This window comes from Schistocerca piceifrons, chromosome 1 (assembly GCF_021461385.2).
Source record: "Schistocerca piceifrons isolate TAMUIC-IGC-003096 chromosome 1, iqSchPice1.1, whole genome shotgun sequence".
Lineage (NCBI taxonomy): Eukaryota > Metazoa > Arthropoda > Insecta > Orthoptera > Acrididae > Schistocerca > Schistocerca piceifrons.
The window spans coordinates 930,058,544-930,084,017 of record NC_060138.1 but is presented as its reverse complement, the minus strand read 5'-3'; the positions used below and the strand labels follow the sequence as shown (position 1 = coordinate 930,084,017).

At 41.3% G+C, this 25,474-nt stretch overlaps 1 protein-coding gene across 2 annotated transcripts in view; it reads left to right on the top strand.

The window, feature by feature from the left end:
• LOC124787817 (palmitoyltransferase ZDHHC8-like) overlaps nucleotides 1-25,474 on the top strand; it is a 259,782-nt gene that overhangs the window by 146,920 nt on the left and 87,388 nt on the right. The window contains exon 6 of one of the 2 annotated variants that reach the window (XM_047255931.1): nucleotides 3,646-3,733. In XM_047255931.1, coding sequence (XP_047111887.1) covers nucleotides 3,646-3,733 — 88 coding nt within the window. Of the gene's footprint in view, nucleotides 1-3,645; nucleotides 3,797-25,474 lie in introns of both variants that reach the window. The other variant, XM_047255159.1, reaches the window with a different exon arrangement.

Genomic DNA, 25,474 nt, shown 5'->3' with positions numbered 1-25,474 from the left:
CTTCATTAATCCACTGTCCACACACACACTCCACCCCAACAATTTCCCCTTCCTCCATCTCTCCTTGCCTTCCTCCATCTCTCCTTGCCTTCCTCCCCATCTCTCTCCTTGCCTTCCTCCCCGTCTGTCTCCTTGCCTTCCTCCCCGTCTCTCTCCTTGCCTTCCTCCCCGTCTCTCTCCTTGCCTTCCTCCCCGTCTCTCTCCTTGCCTTCCTCCCCGTCTCTCTCCTTGCCTTCCTCCCCGTCTCTCTCCTTGCCTTCCTCCCCGTCTCTCTCCTTGCCTTCCTCCCCGTCTCTCTCCTTGCCTTCCTCCCCGTCTCTCTCCTTGCCTTCCTCCCCGTCTCTCTCCTTGCCTTCCTCCCCGTCTCTCTCCTTGCCTTCCTCCCCGTCTCTCTCCTTGCCTTCCTCCCCGTCTCTCTCCTTGCCTTCCTCCCCGTCTCTCTCCTTGCCTTCCTCCCCGTCTCTCTCCTTGCCTTCCTCCCCGTCTCTCTCCTTGCCTTCCTCCCCGTCTCTCTCCTTGCCTTCCTCCCCGTCTCTCTCCTTGCCTTCCTCCCCGTCTCTCTCCTTGCCTTCCTCCCCGTCTCTCTCCTTGCCTTCCTCCCCGTCTCTCTCCTTGCCTTCCTCCCCGTCTCTCTCCTTGCCTTCCTCCCCGTCTCTCTCCTTGCCTTCCTCCCCGTCTCTCTCCTTGCCTTCCTCCCCGTCTCTCTCCTTGCCTTCCTCCCCGTCTCTCTCCTTGCCTTCCTCCCCGTCTCTCTCCTTGCCTTCCTCCCCGTCTCTCTCCTTGCCTTCCTCCCCGTCTCTCTCCTTGCCTTCCTCCCCGTCTCTCTCCTTGCCTTCCTCCCCGTCTCTCTCCTTGCCTTCCTCCCCGTCTCTCTCCTTGCCTTCCTCCCCGTCTCTCTCCTTGCCTTCCTCCCCGTCTCTCTCCTTGCCTTCCTCCCCGTCTGTCTCCTTGCCTTCCTCCCCGTCTGTCTCCTTGCCTTCCTCCCCGTCTGTCTCCTTGCCTTCCTCCCCGTCTGTCTCCTTGCCTTCCTCCCCGTCTGTCTCCTTGCCTTCCTCCCCGTCTGTCTCCTTGCCTTCCTCCCCGTCTGTCTCCTTGCCTTCCTCCCCGTCTGTCTCCTTGCCTTCCTCCCCGTCTGTCTCCTTGCCTTCCTCCCCGTCTGTCTCCTTGCCTTCCTCCCCGTCTGTCTCCTTGCCTTCCTCCCCGTCTGTCTCCTTGCCTTCCTCCCCGTCTGTCTCCTTGCCTTCCTCCCCGTCTGTCTCCTTGCCTTCCTCCCCGTCTGTCTCCTTGCCTTCCTCCCCGTCTCTCTCCTTGCCTTCCTCCCCGTCTCTCTCCTTGCCTTCCTCCCCGTCTCTCTCCTTGCCTTCCTCCCCGTCTCTCTCCTTGCCTTCCTCCCCGTCTCTCTCCTTGCCTTCTACCCCGTCTCTCTCCTTGCCTTCTACCCCGTCTCTCTCCTTGCCTTCCTCCCCGTCTCTCTCCTTGCCTTCCTCCCCGTCTCTCTCCTTGCCTTCCTCCCCGTCTCTCTCCTTGCCTTCCTCCCCGTCTCTCTCCTTGCCTTCCTCCCCGTCTCTCTCCTTGCCTTCCTCCCCGTCTGTCTCCTTGCCTTCCTCCCCGTCTGTCTCCTCGCCTTCCTCCCCGTCTGTCTCCTCGCCTTCCTCCCCGTCTGTCTCCTCGCCTTCCTCCCCGTCTGTCTCCTCGCCTTCCTCCCCGTCTGTCTCCTCGCCTTCCTCCCCGTCTGTCTCCTCGCCTTCCCCCCCTCCCCCCCCCAAAAAAAAAATCTCTCCTCGCCTTCCCCCCCTCCCCCCCCCCAAAAAAAAAATCTCTCCTCGCCTTCCCCCCCTCCCCCCCCCAAAAAAAAAATCTCTCCTCGCCTTCCCCCCCTCCCCCCCCCAAAAAAAAATCTCTCCTCGCCTTCCCCCCCTCCCCCCCCCCAAAAAAAAAATCTCTCCTCGCCTTCCCCCCCTCCCCCCCCCCAAAAAAAAATCTCTCCTCGCCTTCCCCCCCTCCCCCCCCCCAAAAAAAAATCTCTCCTCGCCTTCATCCCTCTAACCACCCCATACAACATGCAATCCACCCCAGTTTGCTTGCCAAACTGCAATCATGTGCTTGTAGACGACTCAGTGCTTTTGCTTTTTCGGTGAGTGGTCTCCTTTACTCTTATTTTCAGAGTAGTGAATCAAATATAAACTGAAAATTTTTTATAAGTTTTTAAGCTTCAGTAAAATTTATACGTACAAACTTACTTGCTTGTATAGTCTCCTAAACAGAAAACACATTTTTCTCAGCAAATAGATGGTTTCTTCATCCCGTCTTTGTCAAATGAATGTGGCTGTGACAGCAGCCAGTTGCGCATGAATTCATTGTGGCCAAATCTCTGTACGCAGACTACTTCCTGTAGTGGTCCAAACAAATGAAAATCTCAGGGTGATAGGCTGGACAGTAGGGAGGTTGCCCTAGTCACATTCAGAGCAATTCCTGAGTTTGAGTAGCTGTGGGAGGTTGAGCACTGTCATGAAGCACAATCACATCCCAGGTTGGAAACGCGTGCTTCTCCTCTAATGACATGGTTGAAAAGTTGAGAATAGTATGCAGTGTTAACAGTATGATGTTTGTAATGGTGCGTCCATGTTTCATGGCAGGCCACAATGTGGTGCAAAAGATATTCCCCTTCAGTTTGGTTGTGTGTCAGTAGCCATTTGCACACTTGAGATGATGAAATTTGTGCTCTGCGGCGAGATGATGAGGCACCCACCTTGCAGACAGTTGCTGTAATCTGAGATTTTCAATAATCGCTTGAACATAACTGTAACGTATGCCAACCTCAATAGCAATTTCAGTGACTGTTACGTGGAGATCGTCTTCAGTGAGTGTGAGTATTCACCTCATTTATGCTGGTCGTCATCCTACCCTGTTGAGCTACATCTTATCTGTTTCTTGCCCTCATAAAAACTGTTTGCGCCATGCGTACACTTGAGTCTTTCTCAGGGCGTTATCCCTGAACTGCACTGCAAGTCTTTTCAAAATTATTTTACAGTTTTATACCCTGTGTTGTGAGAAACTTAATTATTGTGTGTTGCATAACAGATGACAGTGGCTCTTGCTCTGATGCAGCTATTCTGATTAAAGAAATGGCAGGATAACACTCTAGCTGAAAAGAGGAATTGCTTGAAACAAAAGCAACAATGTACAGAGATCGTGCCACTCTGTGTCTACAAGATAGCACGTAAAACAAAAATTCTTGTTTATATTCGAGTCATCCTCATATTTTCGTTCTACCAGAACTTTCGTGCTACAATTATATGCAAGAATAGTGTGAAGAGTTAAAGTGGAACTTGATACTGTAGTGTTAGTATTTAAGTACAGCATATATTGATTCAGGTCTATGTAATGGCTTTGTGTGAAGCAGTGTGCTGTGATGTTATTTGTAGCTATGCTTATGGATGGACTATGTATGTGCACCCTCAAAATAAGAGCAGAAGAGTCAAATTTATTAGGACAGTAAATCAAAAGCAACGCTATGCATTTGTGTGACATAGAAACAAAAAGATTTTTTGTGGGGTATTTATGGCTTCTAGATTAGTGAAATTCAGACAATCTATTGATTACTAACAAAACTTTGGGTTCAATGTAATTTCTTTTGTTTCTCAGCCTGCTGAAGACAGACAAATATGCAGGGAAGCCGAGACATTACCCCACTTCTACATCAGCCATTTCAACAATTACAAATGAGAACCAGGTAAAAACCTACATGGATAACAGCAATGGGGTTAGAAATGCCAGTTCCAATGCTTATAATAAGGTAAGAGTAAGGAATTGCATTGCGTAATATAATTATTTTGCTTATTTCACTTCTCTCTTAGTTAAGCACTTAACACTGAAGCAATTTCCAAACATAGCTTTCTTGTAGGTTCATTATTTATGGTGGTGTGGTTTCCTGAGTAGCTGCAAAGACCATTCAGAAACTGTTTTGTTGAACAGTTCTGAAATTAAGGAAACTTTAAAATCTTTTTTCTTCTTTTTTGCTTAGATAAAACCCCTTTGTTTGTTATGTTTATGTTGGACTTGTAATGCAGTTTTAGCATTTATTCTTCTTTGGTTATCTTACTGTATGAAAATACAGGTAAAGTTTACTTTGCCCCATTTACATTTGGTATGTGTGTTTTGTATGTATTGTGTTTTTGAATGTTGTGAATAGCCTGAAAGAGAGTGATGTGGCAGTATAATTACTTTCATAGGGAGAACAAATGTTACATTTTGATACAGGGAGTATTGTTACTTTGCACTGTTGTTGCAATTTACTTCAGAATTAGGTGTTATTCACTGCAGAAGCTAAGGTGGAAAGAGGAAGAACCTTAGGAAAGTAAGAATTAAGACACTTTTATTTTCAGTCACAATAAAACAGGAGTGACAGGAGTATCTGGAAAGTTGATACCTCTCCCTCATATGATGAGTAACAGATTTTACTTTGTTGACCTGTTTCAGTCCAGAATGGAACTTTTCCAATATGTAATTACAGTTGAATGTGGATAAGCCTCAAGTCACATGTGATTAGTCTTAGAAACTGATAAATAAAGCAGTACCAATGCTCTTTACCCTGATTATAATAGTTATGTGTATGTTTTGGCAAATATTCGTCTAGTGGCTGTTGTATTGTCTCTCGGCAGAAACCAGTTGCTCTTTTCAGTTCTGTTTTGACTGGGCCATTGCACTGTAGAACTTTCTGACACAGTAACATGGGATTTCAATATATTTCATACATTTAACTCGCAGGAAAATGTCTTCAAGTAGTACTTACACATTTGATCATCAATTTTAGTCATCTTCAAGTTCCATCTTGGCACTTTGTTGTTGTGTTCTGGCAGCAAATTGCACTAGTCATCCCATATGGAAAATAATAATAATAATAATAATAATAATAATAATAATAATAACAGTGTGGCTTTGAACATAAAGGGCTGTCGAAATTTGTTAGGTATTAGTTGGATTTTCTGTATGTTTGTCAGACAGTGCTGCTTTTATATGTAGATCATTTTAGTTTTAGAGTTCAATTTAGAGTATTATGTGAGCTGATGAATTTAACTCTTTTTTTTTTTCACTTTATCATGCTGAAAATGTTCATTTGTCATTCTGTAGGGTGGGTCTTGCTTTAAGGGTTATTGATCTAAGGAAGTTATGGAAGCAGTTAAAAACAAATTGAGATTTTACGCTGTTTAGAGCACTGAGTTGCAGTTCTGACAAGCAGTATTCAGATAACTATCCATATTCGTTCCCTAAGTTACAGGAGTGCCAGGATGGTTTCTAAAAAGACATGACCATTTTCTGTGTCATTTTTATCATACTTCAGCTTGTACTTCCTCTCATAATGATCTTGTTATTGACAGGATTCTAAACTCATAGTCTACCTGTGGCTGGAAGCAGCTTCAACATAGTAAACAGTCTTTCACAGCATGAAGTGACATGGCAAATTATTCTATTTGGTGTTTTTGTCTGAGTGTAGCTAAAGGAATCTTAGTGGCCTGGTTTTAGTCATGCTAATGAGAAGACAGTCCAAAAATTGGATAGTGAATGATAAGAATTGTGAGGAGGATTGATTAAGTACAAGTGTTTCAAGTAGATAGTAAGATGGCACAATCACGAGAACCTCCAGGGAACATTCAAATATCTGGAACACTTGTAGAAAAAGGTTACATAAAATCCCTGTACAGAGGTCATGGTTGATTCATTATGTGATCTAAATCTGCATTTACATTTTTACTCCACAAGTCACTTCAAGATGTGTGGCGGAGGATATGTTTGGTCTCATTATCATTTCTCACCTTCCCTATTCCATTTGTAAATTGTGTGTGAAAAGAATGACCATCTGTGATCCTCTTACATCAGTTCTAATTTCTGTAGTTTTCCTGTTGTAGTCATTCATTGAGACGTATGTGAGAAGAAGAGATGTTGCCCAACTATTTTTGCATCGCTCTTCTCCATGTTTTATAATGCCTCTCTTAAAACACCTGCCACAGGAGTGTGCTGAACAACTCGGTAATGCTCTCGCACATACGATACTGTCTCATGATGAATCTCATTGCTATTCGTTGGACTCTCGGATCAGTCTTAAAAGTGCTTTGCAAGCAACTTTTTTCAAGGATGTATTATACATTCTTGGCTTATTGCAATGAATCAGTCTTGCATATGCTTTTCATTAGTTTTGTAGGATCATACCACTTTAGGTTGCTCTGGACAGTAGGTATTCTACAATTCTTACTGTTTCCAGTGATTTATTGTCAATAGTGTAACCACAGAATAATCAAATGTTTTTGCCTGGTTACATGCAATATGTTACATTTTTGTGCCTCCAGAGTCTACTGCCAGTCTCTGTACTAGTCTTTGATCCTCTTTGGTCCTTCCTGCATGTTGCTGCAGCCTTCTGGTGTTGTAGCCTCCCTATAAACAAGCACATCATTTGGGTGCAGTCACATTTATTTCATGATGAAAGAGAAATACTGACTTCAATGGCTACAAGTGAAAATTTGTGCCGGACTGCACTCAAACCCAGGTTTAGACAGTTACTGCAAGTTCTGGAAATCGGGGAATATTGGGAAATTTCAACAGTGTCAGGGAAATTTGGAGGAAAAAAAAAGCATTGGAAAATCTCATTTTTGGCTCAGCAGATGGAATGCTTTATCTACAGTTCTTGCTGATGTGGTATCCATAGCAGTCAAGCCTCATAGTAGTTAAGCCTGATGTATTACATGCCACGAAATTGGTATGTGATGATAAACTTGATGATGAAGCTAGTCTTATTCCTGTCAAAGAAATTAACTTACATCGTGCTATATGGTCCGAGCAGAGAAAGGAAAAATGCCTACCAAAGATACTGTAACTTTCAGGACTGAGTGCAGGGATTTTGTGATCTAAATCTACTCAAATCTCCGTCTAAAGACAACTTTTGATATATAGCATTTGTAGATACATAAGCTTTTGTGATAAATTTGTAGTAAATAGCAGCCCAAAAGCTAGCAAGAGTAGAGTAGAATGTAGTGCCTTGCAGAAACTATCTTCATAGAATGGAAGAGTGCTAAGGACTGTGATAAAGTTGAGAAAAAATTTATGCATCTCCTTGGTAAGCAAAATTTTTTGGATGTCTGCACAAGATACAAGAGAAGGGAGATGATTTTTGAATGGTGATACCATAGGTCAGCATTTGTGTAGCTTCAAAAGCTTCTGAGTGATTGTCAAGCCCTTGTAGAGCAAGATTTTTTCATTAATAAAGAGCGTATGATAGTCAGCCAAGAAACCAAGTCTTCGGGGTAGCTGTATGTTAAGTATATGATGGCCTGAAATTAGCTAGTGGTGTCTTAAATATTGATATTAACAAGAGAATGATTCTAGAATATCATGATGCTTGATATCCGTATGGCAAGACTTTCAAGCAGAAACAATTTGAAAAATATGAAGCCGAGAGAGGTAGACAGAAGAGGTCCATCGTCCAGCAAGTTAATGAGCTGGAGGCCAAAAAATAACTGATGCTGGCAGAGAGAGCCACTGAACTGAATGGAAGTGATGAAGAGATAGCTTCTCTCACAGGGTTTTGACTGGTTTTCAATGATTAGATTTAATTGTTTGACCTTTTATAAACACTTGAGTATTATTTGACAGAAGAGGGGCAGCCGCCTTTTCAGTAGTTGCAGGGGCAACAGTCTGGGTGATTGACTGATCTGGCCTTGCAACACTAACCAAAACGGCCTTCCTGTGCTGGTACTGCAAATGGCTGAAAGCAAGGGGAAACTACAGCCGTAATTTTTCCCGAGGGCATGCAGCTTTACTGTATGATTAAATGATGATGGCGTCCTCTTGGGTAAAATATTCCGGAGGTAAATAGTCCCCCATTCGGATCTCCGGGTGGGGACTACTCAGGAGGACGTCGTTTTCAGGAGAAAGAATACTGGCGTTCTATGGATCGGAGCATGGAATGTCAGATCCCTTAATTGGGCAGGTAGGTTAGAAAATTTAAAAAGGGAAATGGATATGTTGAAGTTACATATAGTGGGAATTAGTGAAGTTCGGTGGCAGGAGGAACAAGACTTTTGGTCAGGTGAATACAGGGTTATAAATACAAAATCAAATAGGGGTAATGCAGGAGTAGGTTTAATAATGAATAAAAAAATAGGAGTGCGGGTACGCTACTACCAACAGCATAGTGAACGCATTATTGTGGCCAAGATAGACACGAAGCCCATGCCTACTACAGTAGTACAAGTTTATATGCCAACTAGCTCTGCAGATGATGAAGAAATTGGTGAAAAATATGATGAGATAAAAGAAATTATTCACATAGTGAAGGGAGACGAAAATTTAATAGTCATGGGTGACTGGAATTCGAGAGTAGGAAAAGGGAGGGAAGGAAACATAGTGGGTGAATATGGATTGAGGGAGAGAAATGAAAGAGGAAGCCGTCTTGCAGAATTTTGCACAGAGCATAACTTAATCATAGCTAACACTTGGTTCAAGAATCATAAAAGAAGGTTGTATACCTGGAAGAATCCTAGAGATACTAGAAGGTATCAGATAGATTATATAATGGTAAGACAGATTTAGGAACCAGGTTTTAAATTGTGAGACATTTCCAGGGGCAGATGTGGACTCTGACCAGAAACTGCAAAAAGGCGTGAATTTAAGGAGATGGGGCCTGGATAAACTGAAAGAACCAGAGGTTGTACAGAGCTTCAGGGAGAGCATAAGGGAACAATTGACAGGAATGGGGGAGAGATTACAGTAGAAGAAGAATAGGTAGCTCTGAGGAATGAAATAGTGAATGCAGCAGAGGATCAAGTAAGTAAAAAGACGAGGGCTCCTAGAAATCCTTGGGTAACAGAAGAGATACTGAATTTAATTGATGAAAGGAGAAAATACAAAAATGCAGTAAATGAAGCAGGCAAAAAGGAATACAAACATCTCAAAAATGAGATTGACAGGAAGTGCGAAATGGCTAAGCAGGTATGGCTAGAGGACAAATGTAAGGGTGTAGAGGCTTATCTCATGAGGCCTAAGATAGATACTGCCTACAGGAAAATTAAAGAGAAGTTTGGAGAACAGAGAACCACTGCATGAATATCAAGAGCTCAGATGGAAACCCAGTTCTAAGCAAAGAAGGGAAAGCAGAAAGGTGGAAGGAGTATATAGAGGATCTATACAGGGGTGATGTTCTTGAGGATAATATTATGGAAATGGAAGAGGATGTAGATGAAGATGAAATGGGAAATAAGATACTGCATGAAGAGTTTGACAAAGCTCTGAAAGACCTAAGTCGAAACAAGGCCCCGGGAGTAGACTACATTCCATTAGAACTACTGACGGCCGTGGGAGAGCCAGTCCTGACAAAACTCTACCATCTGGTGAGCAAGATGTAGGAGACAGGCGAAATTCCCTCAAACTTCAAGAAGAGTATAATAATTCCAACCCCAAAGAAAGCAGGTGTTGACAGATGTGAAAATTACCGAACTATCAGTTTAATAAGTCACGGCTGCAAAATACTAACGCGAATTCTTTACAGACGAATGGAAAAACTGGTAGAAGCCGACCTCGGGGAAGATTAGTTTGGATTCTGTAGAAATGTTGGAACACATGAGGCAATACTGACCCTACGACTTATCTTAGAAGAAAGATTAAGGAAAGGCAAACATATGTTTCTAGCGTTTGTAGACTTAGAGAAAGCTTTTGACAATGTTGACTGGAATACTCTCTTTCAAATTCTGAGGGTGCCAGGGGTAAAACACAGGGAACGAAAGGCTATTTACAATTTGTACAGAAAGCAGATGGCAGTTATAAGAGACACGGGACATGAAAGTGAAGCAGTGGTTGGGAAGGGAGTGAGACAGGGCTGTAGCCTCTCCCCGATGCTATTCAAGCTGTATATTGAGCAAGCAGTAAAGGAAACAAAAGAAAAGTTCGGAGTAGGTATTATAATCCATGGAGAAGAAATAAAAACATCGAGGTTCGCCGTTGACATTGTAATTCTGTCAGAGACAGCAAAGGACTTGGAAGAGCAGTTGAACGGAATGGACAGTGTCTTGAAAGGAGGGTATAAGATGAACATCAACAAATGCAAAACGAGGATAATGGAATGTAGTCTAATTAAGTCTGGTGATGCTGAGGGAATTAGATTAGGAAATGAGACACTTAAAGTAGTAAAGGAGTTTTGCTATTTGGGGAGCAAAATGACTGATGATGGTCGAAGTAGAGAGGATATAAAATGTAGACTGGCAACGGCAAGAAAACCATTTCTGAAGAAGAGAAATTTTTTAACATTGAGTATAGATTTAAGTGTCAGGAAGTCGTTTCTGAAAGTATTTGTATGGAGTGTAGCCATGTATAGACGTGAAACGTGGACAATAAATAGTTGAGACAAGAAGAGAATAGAAGCTTTCGAAATGTGCTGCTACAGAAGAATGCTGAAGATTAGATGGGTAGATCACATAACCAATGAGGAGGTACTGAACAGAATTGGAGAGAAGAGGGGTTTGTGGCACAACTTGTCTAGAAGAAGGGATTGGTTGGTAGGACATGTTCTGAGGCATCAAGGGATCACCAATTTAGTACTGGAGGCAGCGTGGAGGGTAAAAATCGTAGGAGGAGACCAAGAGATGAATACACTAAGTAGATTCAGAAGGATGTAGGTTGCAGTAGGTACTGGGAGATGAAGCAGCTTGCACAGGATAAAGTAGCATGGAGAGCTGCATCAAACCAGTCTCAGGACTGAAGACCACAACAACAACATAGAGCAAATTTTTTTTCTTCTAAAACGTCATAATGCCCGAGCATAAACATGTCCGTAGTTGTAAAACAGGTTGACTTTGGCAATATAAGCCTGTATGTATGTGCATCTGCCTGATTACACTTCTTGAAAAACAGGAAGACTTGTGCTTCTGTGATTTTCTGTTACGCAGTCAGTTATCTTAATGTCTGTCAATTTGTTAATCCTGTGATGATCGAAAGGAGGAACAGACTTACGATCTTCTGCAGTGAAATGATTTTGAAAGACCTAAATAAAGATTTTAGCTTCAGATGTGGTACCAGACTGGTCACTTACTGACTGAACAAATGAGTTTGATCTATGTACTAACTGTATGTAAGACCAAAACTACTTAGGCTTTTTAGTCAGTTGACTTTTGAAATTGCTGAAAGCATTTCACATTGCTCTACTTCTTCTCATTTTTGCTTGTTCACCTTTTGTATGTCAACTAGTCTTCTGTGTGTAAGCTCCCTGTGCCATTGTAGCAACTTTCTAACAAAGAAATTGAACCATAGTGAGTCTTTTCTATCTCTTTCTTGACACATACTGGAATAGAATTTTAAACATTTGTGCTGCACATCTTTGCCCACAAGCTGAATATTTAATGTTTCTGTTCAGATGCTGTGCAGTTCTTTTTCCCTGTCACTCTTGCTAAGCAAAGTTATTTTCTTACATTCATTAACACTCCTCGTATCACCCACATTTGATGCTATCTGTCTTACGATCACTAATGCCCTCCTCTATGTTCAGTGATTCAAAAAGTTCAAGCTTGCTGCTTACTGGTGACCTAAGGTGTTGCCCCCATAAGTTGGTTCTCTGCATATCATCTTGACCTTATTTTCAGACAAGAGATTTGGAATAATCTCTCACAAATCCCTGTTTGGGGTACCATTTTGAATCATACATCATCTAGTCAAATTAATGTGACCACTTGTCAGAAGCCTGAATAACCTCCTTGTGCAGTGTGGGCCACTGGTGAGACCAGGAAGAAAATCAGAGACTTTCTGGACGGTACCAACAGGAATGTGGAGCCATGCCGACTCCAGTGTTGTGGCCACCTGGGCTAGGTTTCCCAATGGAGGATCCATGGCATGAACAGACCAATTGAAGTGGTCTCATGGATTCCCAGTTAAATTTAAATCCAGATAGTTTGGTGGCCAGGAGAGTATAGTAAATTCGTCCTGGTGCTCTTTGAACCACACACCTACACTGTGAGCTGTGTGAACCATTGCATTGCCGTACTGGTATATGCCATTGTGCTGAGTAAAAACAAAGTTCATGCAGGGGTGGACACGGTCTCCAAGGATGTGTGCATACTGGTGCTGATCCATTGTGCCTTCCAAGATGATATCACTCAGGGAATGCACTCAAGCCTGGAACATTTAGACGATTGTTGTGAGGCATTTGCTTTGAGATGTTTTGTGCTGTACCTGCCAATGGCCATCTGTCTGATGGAACGTAAAATGTGCTTCATCTGAAAAGGCCGCCAGTTGAACACAGTGGACATCTAGTTACGGATTGGCATGCAAATTCCAGCATTCATTGCTGATGAACAGCAGTCAGCATGGGAGCATGAGCAAGACACCTATTGTGGAGGCCCATATGCAGCAATGTTTGCTGACCCGTCTTTGAAGGGACACTGTTGGTAGCCGCTTTGTTCATCTGGGCAGTCAGTTGCTCATCTACTCACCCACACACATGTCCACAGCTGTCGTTCAACCCTGTCATCATTGGCCCATGGTGCACCACAGTTGCTGCGACACTGACTTAGAATCACTCCATTTTGCCATGCACGGTATACTTTAATCAAAGTGGCACATGAACAGTTAACAATCTCTGCTATTTCGGAAATGCTTCCACCCTTGATCCAAAAGCCAGTGATTATGCCCTTTTGGATGTCAGAGGAATCGCTCCATTTCCACAATAAGACTGCACTGTTTACCTCCATTTCCTGACACACTTCATATACCCTCCAAGGCTAGTGGTGCCACATGCTGTCTGTTAGTAGTAATTGCATGTTGGTGTTGAATTTAGTATATGGTTACATTAATGCAACTGGTCCATGTATCTACCATTCCATAGCAGTAAAATTAAAATCTTCCCTTATTACAATAGAATAATCAGAAAACGTACTCGTATTGTTCTACAAGCTATCTCTGAAGCATTGTGCTCCTATGACTCCTGAGTTGGAGGTCTATTAAAGCATCAGATTACCATCTTTAATCCCAGTTTGATGCTTACCTCCACCCAAATTTTCACATTCAGATTCTGTAATAACTAAACGAGGTACTGAGTTATGTAGGGCAATTGATCTGCGACCTCAATTGGCATTTAGCTTTTCATTGCAGTAGCCATTCCAACCTGAATTTAAGATTTCGCTTCTGTTCACTGCTTCTTTCAGCCAGCATTATGTTCCAGATACTACGTTGGCATTATTGCATTTAATAAATGTGAATAACTCTGGGATCTTACTGTGGATGCTGCTCCAGATTGCTAATAGCATATGGATATTTTCTCCTTTTGATCTCCTGTAACAAAAGTGCTCCTTTGGGGGGTAATGTGGCTGACCTGTCTCAGATTAACAGCTGGTAAATCGACATCTATTCTATAGAGGGTCAAAAAAAACCTTGTGCATGGTACACATATTCTGTTGCTTGAGGAACCACTTACCTTGTGTAATGAACACCCAATCTACTGAAAGGCCACACAGTAAGCATCTAAGATTGGTGAGTAGTTGTCTGTGGCCTTCTGCCTAGTCTGTATCAGAAGACTGTGATCAATTGACTATTCAGAGATGTCACTAAACCTGCCCAAAGCTGTAAACAAACATGCATGAGACGGAGGGGATCTGACAGTTGATCAGTTCCAGTCATTGGACCAGGAAGGAGCTACACAGCTCGTGCTGTCTGTAGTTCAACCATGCCTAGACAGTGAGTACCGCAGTTCGATCGCATCCGCATTGTTACTTTGTGCCAGGAAGGGCTACCAACAAGGGAAGTGTCCAGGTGTCTTGGAGTGAACCGTAGCGATTTTACTCAGATATGGAGGAGATACAGAGAGACAGGAACTGTAGATTACATGCCTTGCTTGGGTTGCCCAAGTGCTACTGCTGCAGTGGATGACCGCTACCTACGGATTTTGGCTTGGACAGCATCGCTACCATGTTGAATAATGCTTTTCATGCTGCCAAAGGACATCATGTTAAGATTCAAACTGTGCGCAATAAGCCGCATGATGCACAACTTCACTCCCGACGTCCATGGCGAGGTCCATCTTTGCAACCACGACACCAGGCAGTGTGGTACAGATGGGGTCCAACAACATGCCATATGGACTGCTTGGGATTGGCATCACGTTCTCTTTACCGATGAGTGTTGCATATGCCTTCAACCAGACAGTCGTCGGAGACATGTTTGGAGGCGACCTGGTCAGGCTGAACGCCTTAGACACACTGTCCAGCGAGTGCAGCAAGATGGAGCTTCTCTGCTGTTTTGGGGTGGCATTATTTGGGGCCAACATACACTGCTGGTGGTCGTGGAAGGTGCTGTAATGGCTGTTTGGCTGTACGATATGTGAATGACATTCTCTGACCAGTAGTGCAACCATATCGACAGCATATTGGTGAAGCATTCGTCTTTGTGGACGACGATTCATGCCCCCATCGTGCACGTCTTGTGAATGACTTCCTTCAGGATAACGACATTGCTCGACTAGAGTGGTCAGCATGTTCTCCAGACATGAATCCTGTTGAACATGTCTGGGATAGATTGAGAAGGGCTGTTTATGGATGACATGAACCACCAAACACTCTGAGGGATCTACCTCGAATTGCCGTTGTGGAGTGGGATAGTCTGGACCAACAGTGCCTTGATGAACTTGTGGACAGCATGCCAAGATGAATATAGGCATGCAGCAATGCAAGAGAACAAGGTACTGGGTATTAGAGGTAGCTTGTGTACAGTAGTCTGGACCACCACCTCTGAAGGTCTCGCTGTATGGTGGTACAACATGCAATGTGTGGTTTACATGAGCAATAAAGAGGTTGTAAATGGTGTTTATGTTGATCTCTATTCCAATTTTCCACACAGGTTCCGCAACTCTCAGAACCGAGGTGATGCAAAACTTTTTTTTGATGTGTGTGTATGTCAAAGCAGTTCAATGTAACTTAAAAATTCTCGACAAAATCGGTTTTGAAGTTTTTTGAGTATCCTTAATACTCTAAAGCAGCAATACTCACTGTGCTCCGAGGAGCCCAGTGACTCCGTAAGGCCTCTGCTTCTGCCAAAATAACATCAACCTAAAGACCAAAGCACATAAAGTCTTGTCACACACTGAGAAAAAGACTTATATTATATCAATGTTACTTTTATGAAAGTTTGTTTGTGTTTGTGTTTTTCTTTTTCCTCTCGATGCATAACAGCCAAAAATGAGGCAATAAGCAGCAATAATGCTCCAATCAAAAACTGCAAATTGAAATATTTAGATCATACGAGTAAGTATGTGGTGACTAGATACTCATTACCACATATGCTGCAAACGCTCTAGCTTCTTGCTGACCCCCTCCCCCCCCCCCCCTCTCTCTCTCTCTCTCTCTCTCTCTCTCTCTCTCTCCACATGCTAGAAACATTGCAGTATGCTCTCTCCATTTTGCTATTATCCATAAACATTTTGAAGAATTTAGTCACTTCCCTGTCTACGCTTCACTACGTGGGACTACATAAACCTCTTGCGACGCAACTTAGTGTACAGTTCCTACTGGAGCTTAAGATGGAAAAAAAAAAAAAACCCAAAAAGAATGACAAACATTAAATCAATCTTAGATTTGTTGATTCTAACAGCTCGCCTCACTGCATTTTATATAGCAAGCTACTTCTGCATAGTTCCATTGTACTTGCTAAGATGCACTGACATATAAAAACCATACACCGCAATTGAAAAGACCAGAATGACGAGTTTTTTATGCATAAGAAAGAAGACTTACTATGAAGTATGTGACTATAAAAGCTAGAGAGTAATCATATCTGGTCAGCTGTCGCATTGCGCAAGTGGATGAAGCACACACTATCACTGAGAATTTAATAAAACAGTGTGTGGCAGACATAACACAATGTCTGCTGGAGGGCAATTAACCGTAAAAACCTTAACTTCAGTGTCCGCTAACACAACACTAACAATAACAAAAAAAGCACATTTGTGAAATAAAGGTAACAATACTACTAAAAAAACGTAATAAAAAGAGTTACCATTCACTTCTTCCCAGAAGCATGCAAGAATACATTGGAATTAAGTGGTACATACAAAGTAGATGCTGATGCTGCAGGCTCCTTCCTGCTCTATGACTGGAGACAGCTGATAGCAAATGTGTGTGCAAATAACACTGCCAAACATAACAAGCAGATGAAGATACAGTAAGCCAAAAATCACACTTCAGTAACTTATGAAACAAACTGTATTTAGAGCTACAACCAAACCAAAATTGTAAATACACTTATGTTCAGAAAGAACAGAACACCTCGAATGGCTAGAGATAGGACATCTGTATTCACAGGATATGTACATCAGTGTGTTCTGCATAAATTATTAGCATTTCAGTCACTTCAGTTCAGCATTTGTTCTGTGCGTAATAGACACATGGTCTGCCATGGTTCCATACATGAAGGCATCGACGCATATTAGACGCGAATGGCGACCTGCGGCATAGCTGTCAGTGTTACTTCCACCTGGTTCCAAAGTTCGTCTGTGATGTTGGCATTGGGTCACTGTGCTGCACCCATCATTTCACCATATCCCACACATTTTTGATTGACGAAAAGTGTGATGATCTTGTGGACCAGGGCAAAAGGCTGATAGTCTGTGACACTTAGAAGGCGCAGTAACATTTGGTCATGAATTGTCTTGCTCAAAAATGGCATCTGGTGTGTTGTGCAGAAGGGTTATGGGTATGGCTCGCAGGATGTCATTCGCGTAGGTCACACTGGCCACAGTGCCCTGGAGACGTACCAGTTACAAGTTGTGGTTGTACCCAATAATACCCTACACCATAAGGCATTGAGTTGGCACGGTATGTCTTATGTGAATGCAGTCACTGTGAAGCCGCTCCACCCGCTTGTGCCAAACCTAAATGCGAACATCATTTTCAAACAAACACAGCCTGGATTCATCCGAAAACACTATCTGATATCATTATTGCCTCAAGGGATATTGTTCAATACATCACTAATATCTATCACTTTACTGTACATTTGTCAAAAGTTGGCGGAAGAGTGGACGATGCATACATAACCCATGTCATAATAAATGGCGATTGACTGTCACCCCTAATAGTGTAGATGTGTTACACTGTTTGATTGTTGCTCCAGAGCCGAGGAGTATGCAGATCTGTCCTGCAGCACCATTCAGATGAGGTCTCTCTCTTCTTGGAGGGTGGTCTAGGTGGTGTGACCTGACTCGTCTTCTCGTTTTATGTGGCCTTCCATGAACCATAAGTGCATACCCATTGCACTGCTGCAGCACTTCATCCCACGTGATCAGCAATTTCCCAGATGGATGCACCAGATTGTCTCATGCCAATAGTGCACCTTCTTTCAAACACACTGATTTGATGGTACAGTTCGCACATACACCTGCAAGGTGTCCTGTATGTATGTTCAAGTCACACTGATCCATTACCTTCAGTTTATAGTGGCAACAAGAGCTGCAGGCACACTTTACGGGTAAGTGGTGTTGCACTGTAATATTGATGTTGACCTTGGACCTGAGGGTCGACATGGCTCAAATGCTAATTGTTTCTGCAGGACATTCTAATGTACGTGGTTTGTGAATATAAATGTCCTATCTCTAGTCATTCAAGATATTCTGTTTCTTCTGAATATGAGTGTATATTTGATTCCAGACAACTCACAATGTTTTACACCAATAAATCTAAATCGATTTGGTAGTTGTATAGATGGATTTAAAGTATCTCAAGTAATTGTATAAAAATACACACCATGGCCACACAAATGAAGAATTTTAATGATGAGGTTTTTCATTTGAGGGGCAGCATCATTGCGTGTAAAAAAGATAAATTTGTATGATCAGTCATTTAAGAGAGAGTTTTCTTGAAGCATTTTGGCAATATAACAGTGACGCTGTTATTTTGTTTGTACATATGGTAAGTTTGAGTGAAGTAAATGATTTTCTTGTAATTAAGAAATGTGTAGAAGTGGTGACAGATATTCAGATAATAGGAAATAATTGGACATTACGAGTGGGATACAAGGAATTAGAAATGACATGAACCACCAAATCTTTAAGCTTACAAGGACGAATGAGAGAGGAATTAGTTGTTTGAAGGTAAATGTTTGATTTGGTGTGTGACAATGTGGCTCTTCATGAGACAGGCTGCATAGTCACAGGATGCCTCAGTCTACTTCAGTTAAAAAGAGATTACCTCTCAGTCAAGATTCACCTCCAGATGTGAGAGGACAGGTAGCAGCAAATATTGAAAAGAAGCAACAAGAAACAGATTCCAGGCATCAGTTGTTAGAACTCGGGTTTGTAGAACTCGTGCTTGTCAACATCTACGTGTACACTCTGCAAACCACCGTGACGTGCATGGCAGAAGGTATGTCCCATTGTACCAGTTATTAGGGTTTAATTCTGTTCCATTCACATATCGAACATGGAAGAATAATTGATTGAATGCCTTGGTGCATACTTTAATTATTCTAACCTTATCCTCATGCTATGTGAGCAGTACATAGGGGATTGTAGTATATTCCTAGAGTCATAATTTAAAGCCGGTTCTTGAATCCTTGTCTATAGACTTTCTTGGGATAGTTTTTGTCTGTATTCAAGAGTCCCCCCCCCCCCCCCCCCCCCCCCCCCCCTCTTTCAGTTCCTTCAGTATCTCTGTGACACTCTCCCACATTTTAATCAAGCCTGTGACCATTCGTACTGCCCTTCTCGGTATACATTCAATATAACCTGTTACTCCTATTTGATATGAGTCCCACACACTTGAGTAGTATTCTGGGATGGCTTGCACAAGTGATACGTAAGCAATCTCCGTGGGTAGACTGATTGAACTTCCCCAGTATCCTACCAATAAACCAAAGTCTACCACATGCTTTACCCTCGACAGAGTCTATGTGATCGTTCCATTTCATATCCCTACATGACTGAAATCCAGAGGTAAACTTTTTCCTGACAACAGCACCATTTCCAACTTCATCAGAAGCCCTCTGTACTGGTCTGTGGAGAACAAAGTCTGGCTAGTAAAATTCAAATAAGTAAACCAGAAATATACAACTGGTGAAGATAAATGAAAAGCTTCATATTGTTCAAAATGTCTCATAGTTTATCCTCCTTTCCCCTTCTCACCTCTGAAGAGACAAATTTAAGATTTGGAATTTAATTTTTTTGTCACAATGTAAAATAAGGGAAAGGCAGCCAGTTGCCTCTAGTGAAATAATGTGTGGAGGATACAAACATGTAACAAAAAATGATATTCACAATCTTTTTCGAAATCTTGCCCCCCCCCCTTTTTTTTTTTTTTAAGTAAGAATTTTACTATAAAAAGAGTAAGAGCTTGAAAGCTAGTGTGGATACTGTTCTCTCTCTCTCTCTCTCTCTCTCTCTCTCTCTCTCTGTGTGTGTGTGTGTGTGTGTGTGTGTGTGTGTGTGTGTGTGTGTGTGTGTGTGTGTGTGTGTACATGCTTCACTGTATATGAATGGTTGCCTTTCCCGTTTTATGTATTGCTCCAGCTAGGAATTTCCATTAATTGATTTTTTGACGTTCTTCTGAAAGTCTACATGTGCCCCTAGCACTCACATATTTTTTCATTGATCACTAAGGTAATCTGTTTTTCGTCACTTGCTGTGCTACCTGGTTATTCCTCTCTGAGGAGTTGTTTTTGGGTTTTCCACTTTTAATTTCTCATTCATTCATTTTATAGAGGATTTCCTAGTTAAGCAATGTGAGATGATTGTTTAATGTTTCCAAATGTTGATTGCCTAGCTGGTATTCCTTCGCTTATTTCTTTTTTCTGCTGGTGACTTGTTGTGTATTGGAGTGATAATTATTTGTTTTGCCGTGCTTCCATTAGATTCAATGTTCTCTCTATTTTCTTTCATTGTTTCTTACATTCAAACATTTTATAGTGAATTTCACTCGAAAGTCTGAAGTGTTTCATGGCATCACTACCAATGAAAGTACAGTTTGCTTTACTTTCTGTATTGTTCATAATAATTCAAATAGAGCTAGTGAAATCAGTCCTTCATTACTTTATGTAATTGTGTTAGTTTTGGAATGTTTACATAAAGGTAAATTAGTCAAGAGGGATGTAGGTGGCAGTTTTAGAATGGTCTTTGTAAAATTGGTGCATGGTCAGTATGATTGCAGTTTCCAAGCTTCAGGTTTAGTAGTTGGGATTATGGTTTAATTGGATGTTCTCTGCTTTCTTTAAATATGCTTCTCTCCTGAAATTTGAGTGTGCATAAATCTGTTTAACTATCTTCATGGTGAAATTTGTATGTAAACGTTCAAAGGTAATTCCCTTTAGCTTGTTTAAATTCTTCCATATATGTGCTTCAAAGTACAATTAAATATTTTTAAAGCAACAAGTATGAATTTTGTAGAATGTGAAGTCATCTGCAACAAAGCCTGTTGCTGTGGATCAAATTATAAATGCTCTAATTTTGTGAAGAAAAAGAAAGTATGACGAAATTTAGGAATGTCTTTTGATGTTTATATATAATATAAACTGATAGATAACAAGTCTACTCACATCAATGGCTCTTTCTTCTGGCAGAAAAGTTGAAGTGGAAGGAAGAGGGGGGAAGGAAAAGGACTGGAGAGATTTCGGGAAAGGGGTACAGTTCAGAAAAGCCACCCAGAACCCCAGGTCGGGGGAGACTTGCCAGACAAGATGAGAGGGAAAGACTGTTTGTTGGGGACTCCACCAGACAAGATTTGAAAACCTGATAGCTTAAAGGTGAAAGACAGGGTAATATGCAAGACAGAGATTACTTCTAAAATATTGAGCACAAGTGAATAAGAGTGAAAAGCTAAGGGCATTGTATGTAACAGAGGTGGGACAGCGAAAAATAGACAAATCAGAAAATGAAAGATGTAGGAAACTAAAATTGAGTGAAGAAAGTAGCAGTTACTGTGAATAAATGCTGAGACAGAAAGAATTAACATAATTTAAGACCATGTGGGTGGCGAGAACCAAGGACGTGTGGTAGTGCTAGTTCCCACCTGCAGAATTCTGAGAAATCATTCCATGAAATGAGATCCATTCTGTCTTGAGATTTTGCCCACCACATCTAGAATAGCTTTTTGTCACCCTCCCAGTCTCCTTGTTAGACCCTATGCTTCTTCTGCACCCATCTCCCTATCCTATGGCTCCGCCTCTGTGACCATCCCCACTGCAGAGACTTGCCCTATGCACCCTTCTACCACCACCTATTCCAGCCCTGTAACTGGCAAAATGTATACTATTAAAAGGGGAGCCACCTACAAAATGACATGTCATATGCCAACTGTTATGTAAACACTGTTTGATCTCTTACATTGGTGTGACGACCATCCAGTTATCAATCAGGATGAATGGGCATATGCAGATAATGTATACAGGCCACACACTATATCCTGTTGCAGAGCATGCTGTACAACTTGACAGTCATGACCTCGGTGTGTGTTTCACCACATGCACCATCTGGATTCTTCCCCCAGACACCAGTTTCTCAGAACTCTGCAGGTGGAGACTAGCACTACAACATGTGTTTGGTTCTTGCCAACCCCATGGCCTCAATTTAGGTGAATTCCTTCCATCTCAGCCTTTATTCAGAGTAACTACTCCTTTGTTCATTACATTTTAGTTTTCTACATCTTTCATTTTATGACCTATCAGCTTTTCGCCATTCCCCTCCCACCTGTGTTACGTATGAAACACTTAGCTTTTCACTCCTGTTAACTTGGGCACAATGTTTTAGCAGTAATATCTATCGTGCATATTACCCTGTCTTCCACCTTTAAGCTCTCAAGGTTTTCAAATCTCATACAGTGCAGTCCACACAATCAGTCTTTACTTCTCATCCCGTCTGGTAAGTCTCCCCTGACCCCTGGGTTCTGGGTGACTTCTCTGAACTGTACCCCTTTTCCTGAACCTCTCCAGTCCTTTTCCTTCACCCCTCTTCCTTTCCCTTCATCTCTACTGGCAGAATAAGGAGCTACTGGCTCTGAAAACTTATAGCGGTAATAGTTAAACCTCTTTTGTATATATATATATATATATATATATATATAATAGAGGGAAATATTCCACGTGGGAAAAATATATCTAAAAAGAAAGATGATGAAACTTACCAAACAAAAGCGCTGGCAGGTCGATAGACACACAAACAAACACAAACATACACACAAAATTCTAGCTTTCGCAACCAATGGTTGCCTCGTCAGGAAAGAGGGAAGGAGAAGGAAAGACAAAAGGATATGGGTTTTAAGGGAGAGGGTAAGGAGTCATTCCAATCCCGGGAGCGGACGCTCCCGGGATTGGAATGACTCCTTACCCTCTCCCTTAAAACCCATATCCTTTTGTCTTTCCTTCTCCTTCCCTCTTTCCTGACGAGGCAACCATTGGTTGCGAAAGCTAGAATTTTGTGTGTATGTTTGTGTTTGTTTGTGTGTCTATCGACCTGCCAGCGCTTTTGTTTGGTAAGTTTCATCATCTTTATATATATATATATATATATATATATATATATATATATATATATATATATATATATATATATATATATATATATATATATATATGTGTGTGTGTGTGTGTGTGTGTGTGTGTGTGTGTGTTCCCCTGCCGCCAGTTGCTGAGTATATTTTTTATCTGTCCGTTTATATTATTTTATCAATAATTGATCATTTTCTGTGATGTTCTTAGGTAGTTAATACTAACTTGTATGTAAATTTTGAAAGCACGTATGGTAGATTGGTAATAATTCCTTTATGTGTCACACTTATGCATCTGACGCAATCACCAATTGGCTCTGATGCACGGCATGGGAGGTCACAATTATTCTTATCAGAGCATCTACTACCTTACCATGCACAACTGATTTGGCTTGAAAAAGATGTTTTGCTAATGCAGTCTTCGACCTCTATTGTCACCTACCACTCTGTGGCTGGGGCAAATAATTCTTTTAAGTATGACAAGCTCTGTTTTACAATGTGAAGTAAAATTTATGCACTTCACAGCCACAGATAATAGTATCTGTTATCTCACAGTTTAAACAGTTATGAAGACTCATTTCTTGCAACCATCTTAACTAGTCCTAGGATGAATTTTTCACTTTGCAGACAGTGCTGATAGGAAACTTTGTGGCACAGTAAAACTGTGTGTGGTCCCAGGAGTGCAACCCAGGACCTTTCCCTGTTGCATGAAAGTGCTCGAACAACTGAGCTACCTGGATGTGACTCTCAACCCATCCACATAGCTTTAATTCTGCCAGTATCTCATATCATACCTTCCTAAGTTTACAAAAGTTTTCCTGCAAACCTTGCGGAACTATAACTTCTTGGAGAAAGGATATTGCAGAAACATGAATGGATATTGTGGAGACATGGCATATAAATCTCTCTCTCTCTCTCTCTCTCTCTTTCTTTCTTTCTTTCTTTTTTTAGGATGGGTCGTGAGTCACACTTGGGCATCTCAGTTGGTAAAGCACTTGCCTGTGAAAGGCAAAGGTCATGGATTCGAGTGCCGGTCTGGCACACAGTTAACTTTGATGCTGCCTCCTTAGTCACAATGTAAAAGTTTGAGAAAGACATTGCAGCATTCTTTAAACATATGATTATCTCATTATATTCCTTACTTAATAACTGGTACTTCAACTTGTGGTCAATGTCACCATGGGGAGCTGCTTAGCTGCTTGTCTCCCTTGGTGGCCAACTGTTTGACATGGGAAGTATGAATAATAATGGCTTCAGTCACAATTTTTTCATCTTTCATTGAATCAACAAGATGCATTTTGGACTTCGTGGGTCCATCATTGCGTGCAAATTGTTTTAATACCCAGTTCACTTCTGCTCGTGAGTGAGGGGATGCAAAATGTATGTTCCTGTTTTTAGATGTTGAGTTTAAATTTTGCCCATCATGTGATGGAAAAGAATATGAGAAACATTGTTAACAGACGTTTATTTATCCATTTTGTAAAACACAGTTGTTACATTGATTTCCTAAAATAGCTTAGGAGTTTTTTGTGAAATGGGACCCAGTTTAGAGGTGCTAGTAAATATTTTCTCTTCTTTTAACTATGGCAATTTGTCGTCTTATTTTTGCGGTTGTGTGACTGAATTATCAGTTGTGTTGAACAATCGCGTCCATAAATGTAGTACATGGATAAAACTAGACTTCATGCTTTTGGCAGTGTATTGATGACACATTTTTGGTGTAGCTCGTGGTGGTAGATGTGGCTTCTGAAGATTTGGTTTTTACCATTTGCGACCATGCTCAGAACAATAACTTTTACCAGTTTCACCAGTTCATAGGCCACATTAATTCTCAGGGTTTTCTAGCAGTTGCATGTTCATTTATAGCTGTAAGAGGAAAGATGAGTCTCTTTTTTAATTGGTTGAATGCCATGTCTAAATGATAGTCTTAATTCTCAGAGAATATTTTATTTTCATTTTATATAGATATTCATTTTACTTCATTAAACACTTCTCAGATATTTACTCTTAGTTTCTTTTTCTTTCCACTTAATAATCAGTGTCAGCAAGCAATTGTTCAAAAACATTGTAGTTTAATGTTTAAAATTATATTTGTTCTCTACAGGAGTTATAAGCATTGGGTAGGAAAAGACTCTCCTCTCATTGCAACATAATTTGTCGTCTGATACAGGTGTACATACACTGCAACTTGTGTACAGTGCCTGGGAACTCAACTAAATTTCAAACATTAGTGAGCATTATAATATGAGATGTTACATTGCAGATAATAATTTTGTTCATTTACTTTATTACTGCAATGAATTTCTCTTTCACAATGGTATCAGAGGTTGATAATAGTGAGTGGTGGGATCTTATGGTGATTGCTGGCTGTTGCAAAAGCTGTGCTGTTGGCTGGTACGATGTCTGTGGCCTTTGAAACAAACTCAGATGTCAGCATGTTACCATTCACACTATTGCTATGTAACAGAAAAAGACACATTTATGAAATATATGTTTCATGTAATTTTGTAATAATTGTGTATATATAAAAAATCATATATTAAATTACTACTACATCTCCTTACTTGTAATCACTTAGGTGGATCTCGCTCTGCTGTAATAGCCAGATCAAAACAGAAATGGAAGAAAATGGTCTCCTACTATTTTTGTGTGTCATGGTTATTAGAAAAGCTGGTGGGACACAAGTGCATAGTATTATCCCCACACTTACTGGCACAAGAACTATATTTGCAGGCCAAAAGCTGTCAACACCGTTAACAGAGCAGTTGTTTCTTGTGGCCTGTAGTTTATAGAGGACCTGTGGTCGCCATTCATGACAGTCCGCTAAGTGAGTTGCAACTTCAAAGATAAGAACAGTGTTACAACATAATGGTTATTCATACAAACAGATACATAATTCATACTGAACAAAGCGACTGATCCAGGGATGTAAATAAAGATTTGTAGATACTCATTGAAATGGCCTTCTTCACCCTTTTGTA